Raw genomic sequence first — 25,291 nt, forward strand, 5'->3', positions numbered from 1 at the left:
TACAAACTGCAAAGTCACCAAGTTACCACCTCTATCTTACGAACATTGTTCACCCGTTAACTCCTTCATTCTTCTGGATTTGATTTTTGTGCATGGCATGATTTACAAGTGCAAATGGCATTTTCTTAAAATACACAAAATTGTAAGTTACTTCTCTCCTCTCGACACAGTGAAAGTTCCAAAATAGTACCTGTTTCCACACCAAACCAGTCATTAATGTGGAGAACCCGTTATGGCAGGTAACTTTATCCTTAATCTCCTTGCTTTGGGAATCATCTGCTGAGCAGATCCACAACCTTGTTATACAGACTGTGGTTTTAGAACTAGCCTTTTTTGACTCAAAATGTAGTCTTCCCAATCATGTGTTCCCCATCCCCCTGTAGACTTCAGCAGTAAGGAGACTCAATCATTAAAGCCCATGGGAGCTTTGCCAAAAATGCATATTCCTGGACTCCAACCTAAGAACTTACAATCCTTGAGACTGGTTGCTGGGAACAGACATTTTTAAGCTCCTCAGGTGATCAAAAGCATTAAAAGTGAAAACCACAAGCCTGTTATTAGAAAACAGAACGTTAACCTATTTCTTCCCTAGACAGAGTCCCTTGCTTGTGGGAGCATGGAAATTGTCTAAGTTCTCGTAACTTGAAGCCTTTGCACATGCTGTTAACCTCCACCCAGACCCCATTCGTTCTGCAAGTCCTGACTCAAACGTAAATCTTGTACGGATAGGTTTTGAGGTCTGGATTTGGAAATTAATACTTAAGTCTTTTATGCACATTTGACCGGTTAAGTTTGTGCTTTCAGAAATTTCATGGAATGGGCTCAAATATGGAAAAAAGTACTCCTTATCAACTGAGTCTCTGGCATCACTCGGGGTTGAAAAGAGCTGTGCCTAAATCCACCCACTTTCAACTTGGTTTCTATAGCCAAGACACATGCTTGCTTGTCCAGCATGATAGACATTCTTATCAACTGAGTAAAGGGCACCTGGGTGGCTCGGTCAGTTAAACACCTGACCCTTGATTTCAGCTCAGGTCGTATCTCAGGATGGTGAGATTGAGCCCCACATCAGGCTCTGTGCACCAAGCACAGAGCCTGCTTGGGATTCTCTCTCCTGCTCTCGGCCCCTCCACCACCCATGCATGCCCTCTATCAAAATAAACAAACAAATTGAGTAATTAGGATAATACAGGGGAGGTGCAGATGTCTTCCAGAAAGTTCGCAGGTCAAAAGTCTTGCTATTCCAGGAACTTTCAAGTTCTGAACTACTTGGGGGTTGACAGTCATACATAAATTAAGACTTCGAAGAATCCAGGTGGGCAGCGTCGGATTTGGATGGATACTGCAACACTTTTGTGGTTAGTTTTCAAGTTAAAGCAGATCTACCGCGATGAGCTCTCCAAGACGATTTTGTCATCCAAGAGTACCATTTTCCTTAAAGGTCTGTTTGTGAAGTTTCTTTAAAAAAACAAAACACAACAACCTACACAGATCCAGCAATACCTTATTTTTAGGCCTTTAATCTTTAGGAGAACTAGAATTAACCAAGAAGATTGTGACTGCCACGTCACACTAAAGAGAATTTTATGGACATACTTTCACATTTAGCACAAGATCCAAGTCTAGCCATCTTCCAAGTGCCTGGTTTCAGCCACCACCTCAGAACTGTAGATGTTTCCATTCCGCCACTACAATTTCCTACATACAACAAAACAAAGCAAAAAATTACGGTTTCTTGCTCTTCCCCTCCAGGAATGTGTTAAGACTGTCTCTGAGAAGATAGCACCAGTTAGAAAGTTCCTAACACACTGTAGGTTCTCATGCAAGGACTATCGCGTCCGTGCATCCAAATGAAGTGCCCTTTTCCCCTAACGTAAAGGATATTAAACTGTTTTAATGATGCTGTCACTACTGCAAAGGCTCCAAAATTCTCAGATTTGTACCTAGAGGCCACGTAAGACTTTTCAACATCTCATTGTTGGTGAAGAGTTCCCCAATTATTCAATGAAGGTTTTACTCTCAAACTGAGGTCTAACCACAAATAATCTTGAGACTACACATTCCATATTGGCCTTGACTAGTTTTAAATAGGATTTGGGCCATGGGGCAGGATTGACTGCAGGGAAGCCAGAATGGAAAACCACCTGAGGCCTTAGCGAAGCCACTTCACATTCTTTTAATTTTCCTAGTCCTCCCTCCCCGATGCCATCTGTACGACCTTTATAGCATGAAGCAGCAGCGGACCTATGAAATGCAAAAGCTAGAACCAGAGGCCAGAGCTGCAGCCGAGTCCATCCTTTCAACTGATCGCACTGCTGGTTCTTCTCTCAAAGGACAACTGTGAAGTGGAATCTAGCTTTTCTTTGTTTTAAACAACTCCAAGACTACACACACGCAAAATACACGGTTGGGTTCTCCAAATTCCTGGAAATACCACGTTACATTGACAAAAACAGACATGAAGCCTGGATTTGGGACAATTGAAGAAATGTTATAAAAATTTATTATTCAAATCCCAAGGCAAAAAATCTCAGGTTGGAATCCTCCTTCATCTATTGGGCACTAGTGCGTAGAAACATTAAATTAACAGCTAATATTAATGAAGTATTATCACAATTTATTTCAATATCAAACTAATTTAGATGACTAATGCACATAAATAGGCAAATGTGACAAGCTTAGATTTTATTTATAGTTTACTTGAATGAGAATCAAGTCTAGCTTAATGTTCCTCAGCTATAAATGATTACTTCATGTCCTTGGCCTGGGGGTCAGGAGAAATCGTAAAAAAAGAGCCATGAAGAGGATTATCTTACCCCAATGCATAAAAGATCTTTTCTCCTTGAAAGAAAGACCCCAAGACCTCCATTGCACTTTTATTTGAATGTAGTATTTGGGACAACTGTCCCAAAGGGCTGATATTTCCCAATTTAATCTGAGGTCATAATAAAACAAGCAACAAAACAGTATTTGGGATTTCAGTTTCTCACCCTTATCACCAAGACTCACTGCCTCCCATCATCAATATTTATTGAGCATTTACAGTGTACTAGGCACAATAGAACATACAGAAAACATTGTCCCTGCTCTTGAGGAGCTTACATTCTAAAAGAAAAAAAAAAATACACCTCTTTTAAAATGGTATTTTTGTTTGGTGTTTTCTGCAAGGTACTGAGGAAATAGTCTGTAGGGTGAGCTTTGGGTATAACTTAGCCCCATCATTATTTAAAGAGAGGAAGAGGAAGGATTTTAAAGGCAGACAATGACAGACCATTCAGGAAAGATAGGGTTTACAAGGAGATAAACACAATCTCATCAACTAAGGAGAGATTTGCTGCAGTAAATAGGATGAGGGAAATAGTTTGTGGGATGCAAGCAAAGGAAGCAAGGTATCCTTAGACATTGAGTGGAGCCAGAAAAATCATGCGGCCTTTTTTCCAAGTACACGGCCACCAAAGTAGGAATGGTTGGTGACAAGACAGAAGGCTAAAAAAGGTAATCCTGTACACCTGACAAATAGAAAGAATAAAGATCAAAATTGAAGGCAGGCTATAACAAGATCAAGAAATCCTTAAAAACAAAAGTGATTTGGAAGCACAAAACTTAATGCTACCCAATGTCATGATGGGCCAAGAACAAAAACATTGTGGCTTCCTAAGTCAGAAAATGCCATATACCAAAATTTTAAATGGAACACATTACTTTTTTTCCAATCAATCTCCCGTCTGGAAAAAAAAAAACACAAGGAGAAATATGGGACATGGTGGTTGGGAACAGTAGTAGTTATAGTAGTAGTATTTTGTTGTTATGATAAACTTTGTACTTAAACTTGGTAAAAGCCCATTAGCTGCCAACAGGGAATAAGGAATAAATTTCCAAAAATGTACAATTTCCTTTAGAGAAGTTTCAGAACCAAAAGACTAATTTACATGAAAAGCTGTAGAGAAAGTAGTTGAAAAGTCCATTCATAAAACTTTTATTCCACTTACATGAACTTAATACACGTGTTCTTAACAATTATGCTTGGATTGTTCATGAAAATTTCATAAGACATTAAACAAAGCTAGCCGTCATCTCAAGTTATTTCCCTGTTAACTATTTTTACAGCACATGCATGTTAGGCAAGTATCAAAAAAAAAAAAAAAAAAAAAATCACAAAAGCAAAAAAAAAAAAAACCCAAAAACAGAAACCAAAAAAAAAAAAAAAAAAAAAAAAACAACCCTAAAAAAAGTTAAATACATGGGATTTTTGTTTTGCTGCTGTGCTTGATATACATAAAGTAATGGATATCAAGCAATTCGTTTTACTGCATCTTTACTTGTACATTTGTTCTTAGGTTGCCTAAAACATTTAAATACAAATAAAATGAGTGTAGCAAAAATAATGAAAGCAAACAGCAGGTAACTTTACAAATAATGGAATGTGAACCGTTTCTGCCCTTATCCAGAGTAAATTGGGTCACAACTAAAGGATCACTTCTGTAACTGTAGTCAAAGGTGTGCACATTTGAGAATGACCACGCCACAGATACACATGGTTCAACATGTAATATCTACGGGACGCCCATTTCTACTACAGCCCTGTAAGTGCTCCAAACCTTAAAGTACCCACAAAAACTACACCTGTATCTGGAACCAATTATCCCTTTTATTCCCCACCAGGACAAACCAATATGTAGGCAGTTTTCTTTGCTTAGACATGGAAGCAGTTTTAACACTGGCCCTTGTGAAGCCACAATGTACCAAAAGTACTATGCCAAACGTTTATACTAGTATAAAAATTCCACATCCCCATATTGGCCACCTCAAGATGAAAACAGATAACTCCCTAAATGTTAACTGGCTCTACTCCCCTAATATTAAACATAAAAACCACATGGGAAATATAGAAATTCAAATAGAAGTAACATAAACCTGTCATAAATCGTAAACAAAAAACTATTTGTGGGACAGCATAGATGACAAATGGTCTACTGTGTAAATTTTAGAATGAGGCAGACAAAAGTTGGAAGGCCGGTTAATTTTCCCCTCCTTCTCCTGCTTCAGCTTCATCTCCTTGGGTATCCGATGTCCACAACTGGTTAAAAAAAAAAAGAAGAAAAAAAAAAAGATTTTTCAGCACAGTTCAGAAAAAAAAAAAAAAAAAATCTTAATATACTTACTTATCAAGGTACCAAAACATAACCACAGCTTTTGTGGAAAGGCTTTCTTTAGAAAATAGCAGCAATGAAGAGAACAATGAAGATGGAAAACATCCTTATTTTCTCCCTAACCACTGCGTAAACATTTTAAGTACAAAGAGTTGTCTTCAAATAACAAGGTCAGGTACAAGAAATTCTTGATTATTCATATGAGAGAAAACAAAATAAACATCACAGAAGAGCCACCAAATACTAAGTATTAACAGCTACGAGAATATCAGACTGCCCTGAATACCCCCAATATGAGAGATCCTCTTAATCCAACCCATGTTCAAGCGCAGGTCGACTACTTTCCCTTGGTAAAACTTAAGACTCCCCACTCGAAAGGGAATCCCACACTCCATGAAATTCAAGAGTGAGGATATCAAGTCTGAATTAAATTACAAATTTAGCTTTCTAATGTTTTTAGCTTAGAAAAACATACCTTTGTCAATCTGTAGGATTCAAAATAAATAGCTGAATACAAAACACTGGTCACAACCCAACCTTCTGAGAGGTAATTAAGTAATTAAGACTATGGATTCTATTAATTTTTCATTAAGTTTATCAGCAAGTTAAAAAAATGATTTCAAAATTAGTTCAGCGGCTTCAAATATTAACTTTTGCAAATCTAAATAGTTCATAATGACTTTTAGAGATAATTACAAAAGGCCTAATTCAAGATGATCTTAAATTTTATATTGCTTATACAATGAAAACACCTCAATATTTTCCTAACTCCCAAATCACCCACTAGCTTTCTTTATTTATTAACCAAATAGATCTCTGGCCCGGAAAGGAGACTTCTTCCAAGGTCATATTTAAATTAAATGACCTCTGGAAGCCTGTGTGTTCCTATTAAACAGGGGTTTATAAGATGAAATTGTCTTCTAACACCTCTTCACAGTTCTGAACTTCAAAGATCCTTGAATTTTCCATAAATGCCTTAAAAAACTTGACACATTTTTTCTACTAGGGTTATGCGTTAGCAATTATTAGTCAACCAGATCCAGACTCAAATACTAGGTAGTTTTGACAAAATTTTTTTACTTAACAGATAAATGATCTAACCAACTAATAATGATACCCAGTGATACCACCAAGGCTCAGAGAAGCCACAGTAACTAGTGACAGAATCAGAATATAATCCTTCCTTTTCTTCTTACTCAGTTGTTCTAGGATGCTCTTCATGCTATACTAATATCCAAAATTTAGCTGGAAGTACATGTATCAGATCACGCCCTCTCAAAAAGTGATGACACTGTAACAGTAAGCAGGCCCCAATTTCTACCTTATAGGAATGACAAGGTTCATCACTTCAAACCTTTAGAAAATATGAAAATTCTTAATATTAAAAAGAGGTAACAAATTGAAGTGCTTCTTTCATTTGTTTTAAGAAATTCACTCTTGGGGCACTGGGTGGCTCAATTAAGTGGCCAACTTCGGCTCAGGTCATGATCTCATGGTTTTTGAGTTCAAGCCCAGCATCAGGCTCTGTGCTGACAGCTCAGAGGCTGGAGCCTGCTTTGGATTCTGTGTCTTCCTCTCTCTCTCTCTGCCCCTCCCCTGCTTGCGTGCGGGCACTCTCTCTAAGATAAATAAGCATTAGAAAAAAATTAAAAAAAAAAAAAAAAAAAAGAAATTCATTCTTTAAGAAATTACAGGTTATTCTCTTGACTAAACAAATCCCACAAGTTTCTGGTAGCCCCCAGTTACACTTTCTAAAATAATTTTGTTTATAGTAATGATAAAGTACATGATGCAGTTCAAAAACCTTTGCTGAGAGTATTCAATACTAGAATATTGAACAGGTTCAGAAAACTGGCAGTGAACTGGAATAAAGCTTAGAAGTAAAATATATGAAATGATGATATACAGTCCTCAAGCTCTACACTGACTGCAATCTTCACTCTTAGTTCATTACCTGGCACAGCAGAATTTGATAATTTTGTCTTAAGCCTCAAAACTTCAAATTTAGTATTTATCTGAAGGAGAATGGAAAAACCTATGGGACTAAAAAGACGATACGACCACTTTGTAAGGTATAGACTTTATCTGGATCCCAATTCAAATAAAAACTGTTTTAAAAAGGCATTGTAGTTCTTTCTTTCAGTCTGGAGTATCCTAAGAAGGATAAGCATGACGTCCCATAAAAAGCCTTTTTTTTTCTTTAAACAAAAGGCTAGCTAGGCAAAATACAGTTCCATTTAGATTCCACAGAATATCTGCAATTTTGTAACTGAACTTACTGATGGAGTACATATGGAAGCAACTTTAAGAAAACTATTTTTTTTTTTAAAGAAAATCATTTTTAACGGAACTTAAACATAAAACTTTACTATACTTTTGATATTAAAAACTAAATTCTTCTGTGACTAAAATGGAACAAATGGAAACACTCAGATTGAAACAGAAAATAAAACAGTCTAGGTGATTAAAAGTTGAAAACCATGGGTTAAAAAATGATTTTTAAGAACTAAAATTGTAACAACAGATATGTAACTAATCAAAGTATACATTTTTGGTCCTTGACCTATTTATTATTTGTTTCTGCAAAGGTGGTTTTTCTTCACAGCTCTAAATAGCAGATAGTAATTTGCATTCAATAAGGAGGTGAGAAAATATTCCTGTAGTTATCAATGAACAACAGAATTTCAACCACAGTGGCCATTAATGATGTTTGTTATGTACTTACTGTCAAGTTGTCTCTCAGTAATTGCATTATTAGCGTGCTGTCTTTGTAGGACTCTTCACTTAATGTATCGAGTTCAGCAATGGCTTCATCAAAAGCCTATGATCGAAAAAGTACATTTAAGTGCTCAAATAATAAGGATTACTAAATTTCCACAAAACAGGTAAAATACCTACTGTCTTTGCAAGAGAGCAGGCTTTCTCCGGGGAGTTCAGAATCTCATAATAGAACACAGAGAAGTTAAGGGCCAGACCCAATCTGATGGGGTGTGTTGGTTGCATTTCCTTTTTGCTGATCTCAAAAGCTTCCTGGTATGCTTGTTGTGACTGATCCACAATCCCTGGGTAATAAAACACACCAAAATGTACTGACAAAGTTTGCACTTCATCTTCCTCCTTCAAACCAAACCTTTAATATCCAATGATATCCTCTGAAATATTAAGCTGTAGCAACCTTAACTGAATGAGGCTTATAAATTAAAAAACAAACAAAAACCTTCTCCAAGAACACACTAGCCACTGGTCAACGTCAAGACAAAACCAAATCACCTCAGAATTATTACATTTTTAGTAATTAGTTTGTACTGCTCTACAGTTATGCTGTGATCATGATTTCTTAAAATTTTAAGGAAACATTCTTATGCACAAAATTGGCTTTTCAGCAAGTGAACATTTTAGAACACCAATATTAGGCAGTAGATGTACCTTCTCAGGACTTTAAAAAAATTAATTACTGCTCTTCATTTCGTGCTCTAAGCAATTAAAAAACACAACCCGCGATATCCCAGAGGTGCCTGTGTGGCTCAGTTGGTTAAGTGTCTGAGTCTTGATTTCGACTCAGGTCATGATTTCACGGTTTATGAGTTCAAGCCCTGTGTTGGGCTCTGTGCGGAAGCATGGAGCCCGCTTGGGATTCTCTCTCTCCCCCTCTCTCTACCCCTCCCCGCTGCTCACTCTCTCTCAAAAAAATAAACTAAAAAAAAAAAAAAAAAAAAAAGACTATTTCCATACTGTGTTATATTATACAAACTCAACAAACACATTGAAAAACACAGTATACCTTTCTTGTCATCACCAGCAGCAACCTCAGCCAAGTAACGATAGTAGTCTCCTTTCATTTTCAAATAGAAGACTTTGCTCTCTGCTTGTGAAGCATTGGGGATCAAAAACTTTTCCAAAAGAGACTTTAGAAGAAAAGAAACAGTCATAATAAGAATAAAATCATTATAAGACTAAAAAAAATCTGCATTTCTTAAGAGCATACTGTATGTAGCTTAAGTGACAAAATTTTAATACCGTCATTGCCAATAATACAATTGTTGAATGTAGTAGGCCCAGGAATTTGTGGTTTAAAAGAAGGATGCTTTGGACAGCAATACTTAAAATTTGAAGTTAGTGTTGAATTTATTACTTAAGGATGATACATTTTGAATATGTACCTCCCTCACATTTTGCTATCTATATACATATGCTGATAAAAATGACAATGTTTCAGTGAATATGAAAGCAGCACAGCTCCCAACAAGCTTTTTCTAACAGGCTGTCAAACTTTCCATTTTCAAGGTAGTCATTAGAAGGAAAAGAATGTAAGAGATGAACCTTTTGGGACTCTGGAGGATTATGACGCAAGCAAAAACCAATAATGTAACAGACACTCTTAGAATGCATAAAGAGAAAGCAGAACAAAATTAATTTCATTTAGAAGAACACAATTCAAGCAAAACCTCACAACAGGCAGAAAGTTGTTCAAAGTCAAAAGTTTAACTGTTTCTAATTAGGACAGTAGGTAGACAGGATTATGAGAATTAAAGATCTGAAGAGTAAACCTGTAAATTCATTAAAGTGATGTTTAGCTAATAAAATACATGTTTACAGATGACACCAGACAATAGATAAAACTTCATCCTATAATTTTGTTTTTTATTAACAATTTAAATTAATTTAAACCCTAACATGCTAATAATAATTACATTCTGTAATTGATACACAGCAAAAAATTAGATGGCTGGATTCAGGGGAGAAGGCACAATAAACTAGTGATTTTTTTTTTTTTTCTTTTAAAGGGGAGAAAGAGAATTCCAGTAGTACAATTAGGCAAAAGTTAATAATCAAAAACCAAAATCATCTCACCACCCCCAATTTTCCTAACTAAAAATACCCTAGGAATCAAGGGAAGTCAATTTTCAACGGGGCTTAGTCCCAAACTAGTCAGTTTTTACAAGGAAAAGAGTTAATTCTTGGTTTCTATTCTTCTGGCAGTCACCCAGTAATTCAGTCTATGTAACACCTACTTATATGCAAAACAGTTAGAAGCTACAGATACCCAGATGAAGTGGGTAGTGGTCAACACAGCAGTAGGGCCAAGCTGCACAGCATTATGGGAAGGGGTTGAAGGTGAGAAGTCAATCTAAAATGTTTCCTGTGATTATTAACCAATACTTGAAACTATTGGCCTGAAATCAGATGAACACTTCGATTAGGAAACAAAAACTATATTACAACCGCACCCATAACCCTTGTGTTCAAAGATCTCTCTCAGTTCCAAGTGTTTTGTCCTTTGAATACCATGTTCTGTAGGACATGAGCACTCTTTGAACCCTAACTATGGCAGCTCTTTCGGGATCTACCTCCAAAAACCACTGCTCCATTTAATATAATCAGTGGATTTTTCACTGATGTGAATGTGATTTTTTAAAATGTCACTTAGAAACAAATGATTAGGCCTTTTCAAGTTTTATAAAAATACATTATTCGTTCAACTATGGAAGATGGCATAGCATAGTGGCTTTGAAGTCAGTCTAGGTTTAAATGGTGGCAACTCTACACTTAAAAGGGTAAATTCTATTTCTGACAGACTAGGCTAAGGATTAGACTATGATGTCTAATTAAAGAAAAATATGTGATTAACCAGAATTCACAAATAATTTCAGATCAAATAGCAAAAGAAAAATATGCAAATTTAAAGAAGGCTCCGTGTATATACAAGGCAACTGTGAACTGTTCTCTGGCTCATTTACATATGTAACATTACATTAAGAATATTTTTAGGTGCCTGGGGGCCTCAGTTATGTGTCTGACTCTTGATTTTGGCTCAGGTCATGATCTCATGGTTGTAAGATCAAGGCCCACATTGTGCTCCATACTGGAAGTGGAGCCTGCCTTAGATTCTCTCTCCCCCACTCCCTCTGTTCTCTCACATATTCTCTCAAAAAAAGAAAAAGGAAAAAAAAAAAGTATTTTCAAGTAAAAGAAGTGACAATAACTAAGCCCAATCATGAAAGTAATTTGTCACCTATGCATTTATATTTCAAATTTTACTGCTTCAGTATTTTTCACATTCACCTAATTCCACTGTGCTAAACACTAAGAACACAATGATGGGCAAGATAGTCTCTAAGTTTGTGGACAACTGTTCTGACAAAGAATACAAAAACTAAGAATAATACGGCCCAGGGGCGCCTGGGTGGCTCAGTCGGCTGAGCATCTGACTTCGGCTCAGGTCGTGATCTCGGGTTTGTGAGTTTGAACCCCGCGTCGGGCTCTGTGCTGACAGCTCAGAGCCTAGAGCCTGGAGCCTGCTTCGGATTCTGTGTCTGGCTGTCTCTCTGTCCCTCCCCTGCTCACGCTCTGTCTCTGTCTCAAAAATGAATAAAACATTAAAAAGAAAATTAAAAAAATAATACGGCCCAGTCGTGACCTTCACTTTTCAAAGACTTTAACCCATTCTAGGTCAAGATGAGGGCCACACACACGTGCAGTTAAGAGTGAATCACTTAAGATGTACGTAACACTTTAAAAGTATATAATTTGTGGAAGTTACTTATGCAAGGTGTCAAGAAATTAGTAACCCATCTTTTAGGAGTATTAACTTCTGTATCCCCAAAAACGCTGTTTTATGTTGGAGTGAAAATTTCATATGGGAATTTTTTTAAACTGCAATTAAGCACCTCTTCCTCCCAAGTGAATGCCGAATTAGCCACAATATCTGACTAAAACAGTAACAACAAAAAAAACATTAAAAAGACATTAATCAGAAAGCACAAGTAATAGGAAGGCAAGACAACAGTAGTCAAGCAGCTTACTGGCCTAATGATTGACCAAAAGAACCAAATTAAGTTAATCAACAGTGACAAATATTTCTGGTGAATGAAGTGCTGACTACAAGTTGAGAAAGCAAGCTCATCAAACTGTACACTATGAAAATGTGCAGTTCTTTGTCAGTTACACCTCAATAAAGCTGTTACAAGTAAAAAGCTGAAAAACCAGTAAGTGGCAAATAAACAGCAATCACATCTTCCAATGACATAAAGCTAAGAACCATTAAAACTTAAACAAGAAGACTGGATATTAAAGATTAACAAATAAAGGGGCCGCCTAACATTTGGTTCGATAAGCTAACTATAATATAAAAAAACCAGAATTGTGGTAGACAGTCTCTAAAGATGACCACCACTAATTCCCCTCCATTCCTGTCCACATATGCCATTCCTCCTCCTGCTGAGGTGTGGAATTTATTCCCTTTCTCCTGAGTTCGGGCTAACTTTGATGACTTGCTTTGACCAAGAGAATGCAGTGGAAGTGACTGAGTCCCATTTCTGAGCCTAACGCTTAAGAGGACTGGCAGCTTTCCATTTTGCTCTTGGAACCCATATCCAGCCTGTAAAGAGTCAAACCACCTTGCTGGAGAGAAGGGACAAGACAAGCTAGCCCAAGGAATGGGACATGTTAAGTCAAGTCATTTGGGTATGTCAGCTCCAGCCAAATGCAGCAATGAGTGACTCCAGCCAATATACCATGTGAAGAGCTTCAGTTGAGGCAAGCCACAGAATCACAAGAAAGAAAAAATCACTGTTTTAAAAGTCACTATAAATTTAAATGGTGACACATTAAACAACTAAGAAAAAAGATCATGAAGTTGACATTTCTGACACTTAAATTATTTAATTTGATCCTTCCAAAAGTTACCCATGAGATAGATACAAACTAAATTATCCCTATCCTACAAAAGACAATGGGGCCCAGCTATGTTATGTGCTCAAAACCACAACTAACTTGTGAACTCCAACTAGGAAATCTGACCTGTACTACTAAAATTATGCTCCATTTTTTTTCTGCCTCAATAGGGTGATACACCTGCCAAAAAGGATGTGATTCCAAGATATTAATAGAATGAGGAATCAAAATTAAGGAAAGTGATTAAGTTCTATAAGGTATTAATGACACCAAATCTAGAATATATTGCTTCTTTAAAAAAAAGTATCAAAACAGACACTGACAAACTGAAGAATATCCAGGAAAGCAAGAATGGTCAAGAAACTAGAAACCATCACGAAGGTTTAAAGAATTATGACAAGAATGGCTCTAGACGAGACTAGTTAAATTTAGCAAGAGGCAGATTTCTGCTCAGTAAGAGAGATTTGTATGAGTGGTCCAAACTCGGAATAGGCCATCTAGTCAGACAGCTCCATCTACTCTTCCAGAGATTTTTAAGGAAAAATAAGATGATTACTTGGCTATTTTATAGAGGAGATTCATAAATCAGATGTGGTTTCATTCAACTCTAATGTTAGATACTGAAGATACAGAATTCATTCAATTAATTTTGACACTAAAGAGGCAATTAAGTATATTCATTTCTTAAACTGATGAAAGGGAAATAAAAGGTATATTTTCCAGACTAAGAAGCCAGAGGAAAGAGGCAAACATAGGGAGAAGACCAAGATGGAAAGAGTAAGAACAGGGGGCACTTGGGTGGCTCTACTGGTTAAGTTTCCAACACTTGGTTTCTGGTTTCGGCTCAGGTCATGATCTCACAGTCATGGGGATAAGGGATAGAGCCTTCATCCGGCTCTGTGCTAGGCGGGCCGTGGAGCCCACAGGAGATTCTCTCTCCCTACCCCCCACCCCCACCCCCACTCCAGCACACACATGAGTGCTCTCTCTCTCAAAAAAGAGTAAGAAAAGGAAAAACAAAAAAGCAGCACTAATCAGAAAGCAGCAGTGACAAGGAAAAAAAATTGTGGAGGTGAGCAAATTAAAAAAATTGGAAGGGAGGAAAGGACTAATAGCTATTTGCAAAACATACTAAAAAAACTTCAGAGAATATCCTACTAAATATACAGTGCAACCTCCTAAATTTCATTCATCTACTGTAGTACAATGAAAGGGATAATGCTGGGACATTGTTAAGAATCTGAATTCAAAGGGGAAACACAGCATTATTTAAGAGGTAGGTGAGACATCACAACTTCCAACTATGAGACAAAGATTGATTACTGACATACCTGCATTTATAAAATTCTTCTATAGCATAGTACATTGTTTTTAATACAAATGTAATTAAAATGGAAAAGGATATTTAAGTCAAACATGAAATTAAAAAACTATCTTAAACTGAAGCATTGAGGCTACATAATCCATATGAACCTTGCTGAAATATAATTTGATTTAAAAATTCACAGTATTGGGGCACGTGGGTAGCTCAGTTGATTAAATGTCTGACTTTGGCTCAGGTCATTAATCTCGCAGTTCGTGAGTTCAAGCCCGGCGTCAGGCTCTGGGCTGAGAGATCAGAGCCTGGAGGCTGCTTCAGATTCCGTGTTTCTCTCTCTCTTCCTCTCACCCATTCACACACACACACACACACACACACACACACACACACACACACACTCTCTCATTCCAAAGTAAGCACACATTAAAAATTCACACTATTTTCTCTAGCAATTTAAAAACCTGCTTTTGATGACAACCACTGTCTCTTAATGTTAAGTGGAACAGAAAGCAGCAAGATACCACTAGAAGCCCACATCCAACACCTCTCTGTAAATGTTCATTATCCAGTGCTAAGTGATATGGCTCTCTTTTTTAATGTTTATTCATTTTTTGAGAGAGCGAGCACACCAGCATGGGTGGGGGAGGGGAAGAGAGAGAGGGAGACAGAATCTGAAGCAGGCTCCAGGTTCTGAGCTGTCAGCAAAGACCCCGATGTGGGGCACAAACTCACAAACCGGGAGATCATGACCTGAGCTGAAGTTGGACGCTTAAGCAACTGAAACACCCAGGCGCCCCAGAAATGGTATCATTCTTAAGATGAGGCACTGAACCTTAATCTAGTCAATGGATAGATTATGTGGCCCTTGAGGTTAGAGATAAAAGATTTTTCTCCATCTACAAATACAATTAAGCTCTTAGGTTGTGAAAACACTTAAGATACACATATGGGGGTCAACCAATGACCTTTTCCCCCAAACCAGTCAATCTACCACAGCAGGATACATTAGTAATAGTTTCTAACACATGCTTTGATCCAAGAATGATCTAATACCATCAATGCTTTGACTTGGAAGTGTATTAAAATTCAGGAACCACATAAACCGACATGTCATGTAGTCTTGGCTGCCCTTCCTGGGGTAGGCTCAACTTGCCTCCACTAATAGGAACTTAAAACATTCAATCCTGACGGTGGTCAAATACTTGGTCTTCTTTTATTTATTTTTTTTATTTTTGGGAGAGCGCAAGTGGGGGAGGGGCAGAGAGAGTGGGACAGAGGATCCAAAGCAGGCTCGGTGCTGACAGCAGGGAGCCCTGATGTGGGGCTCGAACTCAAAAACCCAACTCATAAACTGAAATCATGACCTGAGCCAAAGTCCGACGCTCAACTGACTGAACCACCCAGGTGCCTCTGTGGTCAAACATTTCTAAAGAAAGGTTTATAAACTGAAAATCTATAGCCATTCTACAGACATACCACTATCACTAGTCCTTTAGTATGATTATAGTATGAAATTAAGAGGAAGAGTAAAACATCAAACCTTTAGGCAACAATTAGACCAGAAATCACCTATAACACCAAAACTATTACCTGAACCGGTGGCAAGACTCTAATCTCTGGGTATCCAAGCACTTCTTGGAACAAAAGCTCGGTAATAAAGCAAACACTCCAAAATCAGGCGGACTTTGAAAGCTCCTCTTGTCATTAATTTTGGTATCTCAGGCCAATTAATCTCAGCTCTAATCTACAAAATTAAATCAAAATCTACTTCTATAAAATGATCAAAATGAAAATCTACTTCAAAGGCTGCTACGAGGTCTAAATGAGAGTATAAATAGGAAAGCGGCAATCTCAGTTCCTGATAGAGCAGGCACTCTATTCTGATATAAGGTAGGAGGATCCCAACATTCAAAAATCTGCTTTAGTGCTCTTGTAATCTTTTTTTTAATACTTTACTTTGAATTCAGGAATCTAAAATTTGTGTAACTATTAAGAGGTTGAAATAGTGTGCAAAAAGCTTTACTTTAAAACACAGGATGGTCCTATCAAAGGAAAGTAACATTTTCCTTTATTCTTTTTACAACAGATTTGTAAAGCCATAATCTATGGAAATAGACTTCCAACTGCCTAAATTCAAATCCCAGTTCACCGCTTACTAGCTGCGTCACCTTGACAAAGTTCTGAAATCTCCCTGGGTCTCAAGGTTTCTCATCTGTAAAAGGGAGATATTATTAGTAGATGTAACACACAAGATTGTTGAGGATTAAATGAATTAATACATGGAAAGCATTTAGTACACAAGGTTACCCTTTGGAAGATAAAACAATTTAATCTGAACTAACAGTTCTCCAACCAACTATTCTTTCAAGTACTGTTTAAACTAATCACGTAAACAAATTACCATGGGAAGTATTTGCACTATAGATAGTAACTTAAATACCTTAACCAACCAATCCACCACTCTCCCAGAAATCCACCTTAAGTCCAGACTCCCCTCTTATGTGATCTAATTTCCTCATGTTTAAAAAATGCTAACTTATTACTCCCAACCATGGTACTTATTATTTCTCTCTGAACAGATACACTTGGTAGGAAAAAACTAAGTAGTGACAATAAATGCCCTGTATTTACGGCTTCAAGGTTTTTGGTCTTGAGATCTCTTCATACTCATTAAAAAAAATCGGGGGGGCGCCTGGGTGGCTCGGTCGGTTAAGTGTCCAACTTCAGCTCAGGTCATGATCTGGCGGATGGTGAGTTTGAGCCCTGTGTCAGGCTCTGTGCTGACAGCTTGGGGCCTGGAGCCTGCTTCTGATTCTGTGTCTCCCTCTCTCTCTGTTCCTCCCCCGCTTGTGCTCTCAAAAATAAACAAACATTTAAAAAAATTTGAACAGCTGTCAAGATCATGGAAGTGGATATAAGTTTTCCAAAATTCTCGTTTGTGCTTCAAAGCTTAAACTGTATCATTGGTCACAAATACCAATTGCTTTCCTTACTGACAAGCTCACTTTCTTCATTTTCAAGATGATGTCTGCCAAATACCTAAGTTTGAAAAACCATAGCCTGCCTGTCTGTCATTCTTTGAAGTAAAGAGTGCTCTGTGGGTGGAAATGAGGAGGCAGCTAATTCAGCTCACAATTCAAATAATCACAAAAACTTCTGGAAATAACTGCTATACTTCCCATTATGCCTCACAGAATACTAAAAAGAGGTCTACATAAAGTCTATTAATGATTTTACAGGTTCAAGGACATTAAGCTAAGCTGGTCTTTCCCCCCTCCCAAAAAGTGGATGTGTGATGGTAAGGATCATATAAATTACTAACACAATATGGTACTACTATCTTTATTAGTATTGGAACCAGCAATTTCAGCCACCACCGTTTTTGCATAAGTGCTAATGACCAGAGTGAAGAGTCAATGGTGACTTAGTGTTATCATGAACATAGTTGTGACCTCATGGAGCCCCTCTAAAAACAATCCACAGATCACTTTTAAGAACTACTGATTTAAAGTAATCTGTGCTGGGGCACGTGGGTGGCTCAGTCAGTTAAGCATCCAACTCTTGATTTCAGCTCAGGTCATGATTTCATGGTTGGTGAGATTGAGCCCCATGTCAGTACGGAGCCTGCTTGGGTTTCTCTCTCTCCCTCTGCCCCTCCCTTGCTCACTCTCTCTCAAAATAAACCTTAAAAAAAATAACAAGGGTGCCTGGTGGCTCAGTTGGTTAAGCATCCGACTTTGGCTCAGGTCATGATCGCTCAGCTCTCAGGTTCGTTAAGTTCGACCCCCACATTAGGGTCTCTGCTACCAGCAGAGCCTGCTTTGGATCCTCTGTCTCCCTCTTTGCCCCACACCTGCTCTTCTCTTTCAAAAGTAAATAAAACATTTAAAAATAATAAGTAAATAAATAATAAAGTAATCTGTGCTAAATACCATCTGTCTTTCAGTATCTAGTTCTAATCCTATGTTCTCCCTAAAGCTAATTCTCAAAACTATTCTGCTCAGGCCTACATTTTCTGTACTTCTAGTGTTTAGTGAAGAGCTTTTAATTAAAGGAAATATCTTAGCTTTTTTTTTTATTACACCCATATAACACTACAAACCATTAAAAAAAAAAAAAAAAGGCATGTGTCAATATAGAATGAAGCCTAAGACAAACACCAAAGTCTAGGTGTGTGTAGGCCTGCGTGTGCACAATTTACAGAATACTTTAGGGCTTTTTTTGGTTTTTTTTTTTTTAAAGATTTTATTTTTAAGTAATCTCTACACCCAACGTGGGGATTGAACTTACAACCCCGAGATCAAGAGTCATGTGCTCTAGTAAACAGAGCCAGCGAGGCGCACCCAGAATAGTTTGTATATGATCCTACTCATGTGTCTTCTTTAAGCTTTAAGGACACAAGTGTTTACACGGGCACCATAAATTCTCAGAAGGATACAAAAAGGACTAGGACTAATAGAGATTACCTCTGAGGAGGCAGGATAAAATCAGGTTTTCATTCATTCATTTATTTTTTACTTCATATCCTATGTTCTATAACATCTAAATTATTATCCAGAGCAATAATTTAAAATAACATTATGATTTTGTACCTTTAACTTCACACATACCTCCATATTCTTAACCTGCTTACAGGCTCTTTAAAAACATATATTTTGTACATATTAGGCCCTTAAATATTAAATCCTCAGGCTGAATTATTACATATGTGTAATTTCAATAACTTCATTTTAATATAACAGAAGAAACTTAGAATAATCTTAAAAGAGAGTCAAGGAGGAAATGATCGTAGCTCAGCAACCTGAAGACTCTCAAGAGTTCATCATCTTACCAAACCTCTAGTTAAGACAAAACAGGACAAATTTTTAAGCTTGGTACTGTAGGTCAGATAATGATTATTCTGCAAAGAAACGTTCTGTTTCTCTAAAGACCTAAGAAACTCCTCAAAAATGACAAGCGTTTGGGTGCTGGACGCACATATACAGTTGATTCTTCAATAACACAGATTTGAAGCATGTGGGCCCTCCTATTAAGTGGATTTTTCACAGTACTGTACATTTATTTTCCATGATTTCCTTAGTAACATTTTTTTCTCTAATTTTAATATAGTGTACAACACATACAACATAAAAATATGTGTTAACAGACTGTTTACAGTACTGGTAAGAAGTTTTTGGGTACAGTCAACAGTTATACAATTTTCAACTGTGTGGGGAGTCCATGCCCCAACTATATTCAGCAGCCAAGGGCCAGGCTAGGTACATATATAACCTAATATGCTTCCAGGACCTCTGGATAAGCTCCAAGTTTGTATGTAATAACCCTGAAGTAGGCTAAGAGACAAAAATCCACCAGAGATAGGGTCTTCCTGTGTCTCACCGCAGCATTAATTTCAAAACCTCTCCCTTCCAATTTTATCCCAGGAAAACTTCTCTAATGAATACTGAATACTTCCCACACCACCACTATTCCTTAGATTTCCTTAGATTTTCTTTAAATTCAAGGTCACTATTTCCTATCTTAAATGAGAGTCAATTTATAGACTATGGGTCCTTAGAATAAGCTCTAAAAAATGAACAAGAACCCATTATAAAATGTTTATATATTTATTTCAGCATTAAAGAATGGCCACTACGCACTTAAATTACATTGCTGTGATATAGACTTGTCAATACATAAAGCCAACTAATAAACAATCTAGTTCAAAGGAAAATTACAAGTTGCAGAACTGAGATATCTTCCCCCTTTCAAAGAGTAATCCATTCATGAGAAAATTGACATAACCCATTTAGAAAGTACTTCAGCAAAATACATTCAGTTCATAACCTCTGACAAAACAATCACACTATGGGGCATCTATCTTAAAAAAATTCTACTGCTTGGTACTTTTGTATATAGGGTGTTTCTAGAAGTCCTTGGTGCTGTTTAAATTAATGCCCTATGTAAATATAATTGGTTAAGTAAAGGACAACATCATGTTATCTCCGGAGGGGACTATCACTTCCAGGAATTCTTCTCTAAAATGCACAATCTGCATAATAAGAACTCACTAGACAAATCCAAACTGAGGGACAGTCAACAAAATAACAGGAACAGTAGTCTTAAAAAAAGTGGCAAAATCATGAAAGGGAAAGAATGAAAAACTGATTCAGATTAAAGGAGAGTAAGAAGGGGCACCTGGGTGGCTCAGTTGATTAAGCATCTGACTCTTGATTTTGGCTCAGGCCACAATCTCTAGGTTTTGAGATGGGTTGAGATAATCCTTGGTGGGCGTGGAGCCTAGTTAAGATTCTTTCTCTCCCTCTGCCTGCCCCCCACGCCCGCAAAAAAAAAAAAAAAAAAAACAAAAACCCAAAAAAACAAAAACGAGAGTAAGAAGACATGACAATAAAATGCAAAGTGTGAACCTGGATTAAATTCTGGAAAAGAATTAGAAGGTTATAGTGGTACTATTTGTGAATAAATTCTATAGGTTATGTAGTTTCTTTCATCAGTTATTTTATAAAATACTGATTTTGATAATGATACTGTGGTCATAGGACATGTTAACATATGGGGAAATCAGGTAAAGGATATATGGGAAATATATCATACTTGTTTTCCAATTTTTTCCTCCAGGTTTGAAATTATTTCAAAATTGAAGTTAAAAAATAAGATAACTGGTCAGAAAGACAATTTAACTACCATATGTAGATAAGATCGTTTTCTCTTTTAGCTATTTAATACTATAATTATTACATAAAAGTAAATTTTAAAGGAAAAATTCTTTTTAATAGCGACTATTTCTAGAACATGATAATACCAGTGAGTTTGCTCTCCATCCACATACCGCTCTTATACTCAATTATGTTTTTCAAATTTTATTATTGGGTTGGTAAAATTTCTATTTAGGAGAGAAACAGCAAGAAACAAGTGATGATGCATTTGTAAATAAAAATATAAAGGGTGGGAAAGGGTCCCACTTTTTCTTTGAGTATCCCAACAGAGCTAAATTTAATTTCCCTTGATAACTATACATAAAATGTCATTTGCAACTAGTAAAATAGCCCCAGAATATCAAAGCAAAAGAACTTTTAATAAGATATTTACGGACTGCAATTTGAAAATATACCTGGAGTAAGCCGCCTTTGACTTGACTTCACCAAATATGTGAATGGGAAAGACCCACTCCTCTGTTTCAAATTGTACTACCATGGCCCTCTTCCATGAAAACAAATGAAGACATTAAGATACAAATTTTCTGTTTTCATACAAATCATGAATGAAAAATGCCAGTGGTTAAAAGGGAAAAGGGCAGGAAATTGAGGCACAAAGGACTCCAAATGTGATTCTCATTATTTGCAGCTAAGTACAGAACCCTAAAATACAGTCTAAAACTGAAGTCATTGTTTTTAACGAAACTAAGCACAGTGATAATTTTTCCATTATTCTGACAATCCCCAATCCCTCTTAAAAATTCATACATTTATGACAGAGTAAACATCATGTCTCAATCTACAACTAAGGTGATATACAATGATAAGACAAAAAATATTGGGAGCCTGGGTGGCTCAGTTGGTTTACTCTTGGTTTCAGCTCAAGTCATGATTTCATGGCTTCGTGGGTTCCATGCTAATGGCACAGAGCCTGCTTGGGATTCTTTCTCCCTCTCTCTCCCCACCTCCCACTCATGCTATCTCTCTCCCTCAAAAAAAAAAAAAAAAAAAAGAGAGAGACAAAAAATATTAATGCTTATGGTGTAACCTAACCTCTGACCTTCAGTTTCTAATCTGCGATAATAAAAAAAAACTAGGCTGGATGCTCCTCCAAGCCTAAAATCCAATGATTCTAAAGTTCAACTTCCAATTTATTTTATTATTTAATTACAAGCCTCATAACACCCTGCAAAAGTCATTTTTAATAACATCTTCAACAGGAAATTTAACTCCAATTTTACAGCACACTGTGTAAGTTCAAATTTCTAGTCTTGCACAATTCGCTTGTGGAGAGTCTTCCCAAAACTTTCACTTTATTTTGCAGAGCAAATGAGCCTTTTATCATTCCTAGATCTAAAATTTTCAAAAGAAAGCAGGATTGTTTTGTTGCAATAGGGGCCCATCGATTTGGAAATTAGTCTCTTACTCCCCCTTGTGGCTGGAATGGCGTCTTTTCTCTCAACTGCAATTTCCATTAGTTGCTTCCAACCAATTAGTTAAGTGCCCCACCAAAACTGCTAACTAATCAGGTGGTGTCAAGAACTAATTTGCAGACATTTCTACTTAAATCCACTTTTCTATGCAATGTTGGCCTATGAATAAGGTCATATGGTATGAAAAAAACAAGAGCTGCTTCACTTCAAGGATGGGGATCACAGAGGATTCTGACCAATCACTTAACTGAACACATTTGCCATTAATAAATACATGCCAAATCTTCACCATTTAACTTCTAGAAAATCAACAACTGAATTTGAGAAAACCAAGATATATTATCCCTGGTGTTTAAGGAATGTCAAAGCCAGCCTGAAATTTCATTCTAATTCCTGTCGAAAGCTGCAACAGTTGCTCCCTGATTTTTTCCCTCCAAATGAATCAACAGATAATTTGCAGAAAACTTAAGTGATAGAAAGCCTGGTGTTCTAAAATAGTTTGCATGTATGTTTTGAAATATTAACTGGGTGAAAAGACTCACAATAAGTGGTATGAAAAAATGCTAAGTTAAATCAGGTTCAGAGAACTGTCTGCCTTTGGATCCTTAATACCAGCAAAATAATCTTAGGATAATCAATGTTTTACCTCATATTCAAAATGTAGCTCCTAATGATTAAAAGTAAATGGTGGAAAGTACCAAAAAGAATTTATAGACCATTAAGTGGTAACTAGTAAAACTGTCCTGCTATGCTTGGGGGGCTTTCCTTCTTCTCCCCTGCTAAGCTGGTGTCAACCTTGACCTGGGCAGTCACCGATCAAGGCCCCATTTCTCAGTATTGCCATCACAAAACACTTTTTGTTTAAAACACCTAATTTGACAGTGTTTAATTTGCACATACACAGATTTATAGTATGTATAAACTCCCTAGTGGGACTGTATTTTGTTAGCTGTTTTTTAAAAGAGGTGAAGACCAGTTCTTTCATATTCAAACAACATGAAGTACTTCCCCCTCTCATATTATTTGTGTCTATTTTCCTAAGTTGTCAAGATTTTTTAAGAGCAAAGGACTTAACATCCTAAAGGTAGATACTATCATCATTCCCATATTGAAGATGTAGAAAGTCACAGGAATGTAATCACTTGCCCCAAAATCAAAAAAAAAAAAAAAAAAAAAAAATCAACGCCTAAAAGTCTGCATAGCCTGTTAGATTCTATCATCCTTTAAAGGTTGTATATGCTTTCCTTTATTTTTAGAAGAATTTCACAAGATTATTCTTCAAGTCTTATTCCTGTGATCCAATTAAATTAACACTCTGATGACAATCCCCTCTATCAGATGAAAACAACCAAAGGGGGAACTGGAAGGAAAAGTCATTATTCGTAACAAAGGGCTTGATCACTTTGGGATGTCATATTTCCAAACCTCTTCCAAACACAGCAGTACAATTCAAATCACTGAATTGAGAACTTACTTGTTCTAAGTATACTCCAGCCTGCCTACACATAATGCTGCCCTCAACTGTCAATTCCACAGAATCACATTTTAAAAGTAATGCATTTGGGGTAGAATTTTCATTAAATGTCCCTCTGTTAAATGTGGTCCAAGTAGGTCTATGTCCTTCTAAACTCTGGGAATGGTGTTTATTATACGTGTTAAGAAGCAAAAAAAGGAAAAAAAGGTTTTTTTCAAAAAAGCATTTGTAATTAATCAATTAAGATGAGAAACCCTCAGTTCAGACTGGTTTCGGTTCCTTAGTAATACTAATTAAAAAAAAACTCCTAGATCCCAAAAGCTATTTTCAAGAAGGCAATTAACCTCCCCTGAAAAGCGTTTTTAACTTCTCATTAAACAATTCAAATAAATGAAATCCCAATATAACAAAAATTGGGCACTCCTTACAAATTAAATCCAACAGGGTCTTTCTTAGATTAAAAACAAAACAAAACAAAACAAAACAAAAAGAACAGGCATACAGGAGGTCAACCGTCTTCTTTTGGTCTACTTAACTCTACATATTAACATTTGACTGTCCTTACATTCTCACCTTGCCATCCTGCCTATGGCTAACCCCACTGTAAGCATATTTTCATTTAGGGGAGAAGGAAAGAATGCTCACAACAAATTCTGTCAAAAGAAACTGACAAAAGTTTTTATGCTGAAATCTTTTAGTTATCTATCTCAATGTAAACAAATGTGCATGTGCATACCATAGGACCATGCTAATAAATTAATCAGCTAGCTATAAATTCATGCTTTGTTGCCCCAAGAGCCAACTGTAGCTATAAACAAATAGGCAAGCCACTAGAAAATAACTAGTGAATTCTGACAAGATGTACTTATGTCACACATTGTATCTTACCAAAAAATGCAAAACTAAATCAACCACAAATGACAACTGGTACCACATTTTCATTCAGAGAGAACAAATGAAGAATGACCTGTTGCACAGAAATGTACCAAATACACTGGGAACTGTTGAGACACAGTGGCTAAGCACACCATTCCTCCCAAGCCAGTTCAAATCTGTGCTACCTAAAAAATATTGGTAAGCTTAGTATCTAATTAAATACCATAAACATCAATGGTCTATCCTGTTTTCAAGGAGAATGAAGGAATGGAGCCAATCCTCTTTAGTTGAAAAAAAAAAAAAAAGAACAGGATAAAAGTAAATTCTAAATCATAATGAAGCAGAAATCATCAGGCCATAAAGATGGGAATTAGCAATGGTTTGTAACAGGAACAGTGAGTGGTTAAGACCAAACTAGACCCAAAGGCTTTGTGTATGGGATTTTGACAAAGAGCAGTCAGAGAGAAGGAAACCAGTGTTTTACAGATATATAAGAGCTGTATGCAGCACAGAACTGCTAAAATTAGGTAGACAAAAGGACAGGTAATTTCAAAAGAAAGATGAACTCTAGCTTTTGACATATTGAAACTGACAGCAATCCTAAATCTCCTAAAGAGCAGTGTTTACTCTCAATGTAAAACCATCATAATAAAGAGCTGCAAGAATGA

The 25,291-nt window shown here is 36.7% G+C and overlaps 1 protein-coding gene across 4 annotated transcripts in view; it reads right to left on the reverse strand.

Moving 5' to 3' along the window:
- Positions 1-4,318: 4,318 nt before the first annotated feature.
- YWHAZ (tyrosine 3-monooxygenase/tryptophan 5-monooxygenase activation protein zeta) overlaps positions 4,319-25,291 on the reverse strand; it is a 32,402-nt gene continuing 11,429 nt past the window's right edge. For all 4 annotated transcript variants that reach the window (XM_042972625.1, XM_042972626.1, XM_042972623.1 and 1 more), the window contains exons 4-7: positions 8,932-9,055; positions 8,049-8,212; positions 7,876-7,971; positions 4,319-5,077 (exon numbers count right to left, since the gene is read on the reverse strand). In XM_042972625.1, the coding sequence (XP_042828559.1) occupies positions 5,018-5,077; positions 7,876-7,971; positions 8,049-8,212; positions 8,932-9,055 (444 nt within the window). In that variant the 3' untranslated portion in view covers positions 4,319-5,017. The remainder of the gene's footprint in view (positions 5,078-7,875; positions 7,972-8,048; positions 8,213-8,931; positions 9,056-25,291) is intronic.

Source organism: Panthera tigris, chromosome F2, assembly GCF_018350195.1.
Source record: "Panthera tigris isolate Pti1 chromosome F2, P.tigris_Pti1_mat1.1, whole genome shotgun sequence".
Lineage (NCBI taxonomy): Eukaryota > Metazoa > Chordata > Mammalia > Carnivora > Felidae > Panthera > Panthera tigris.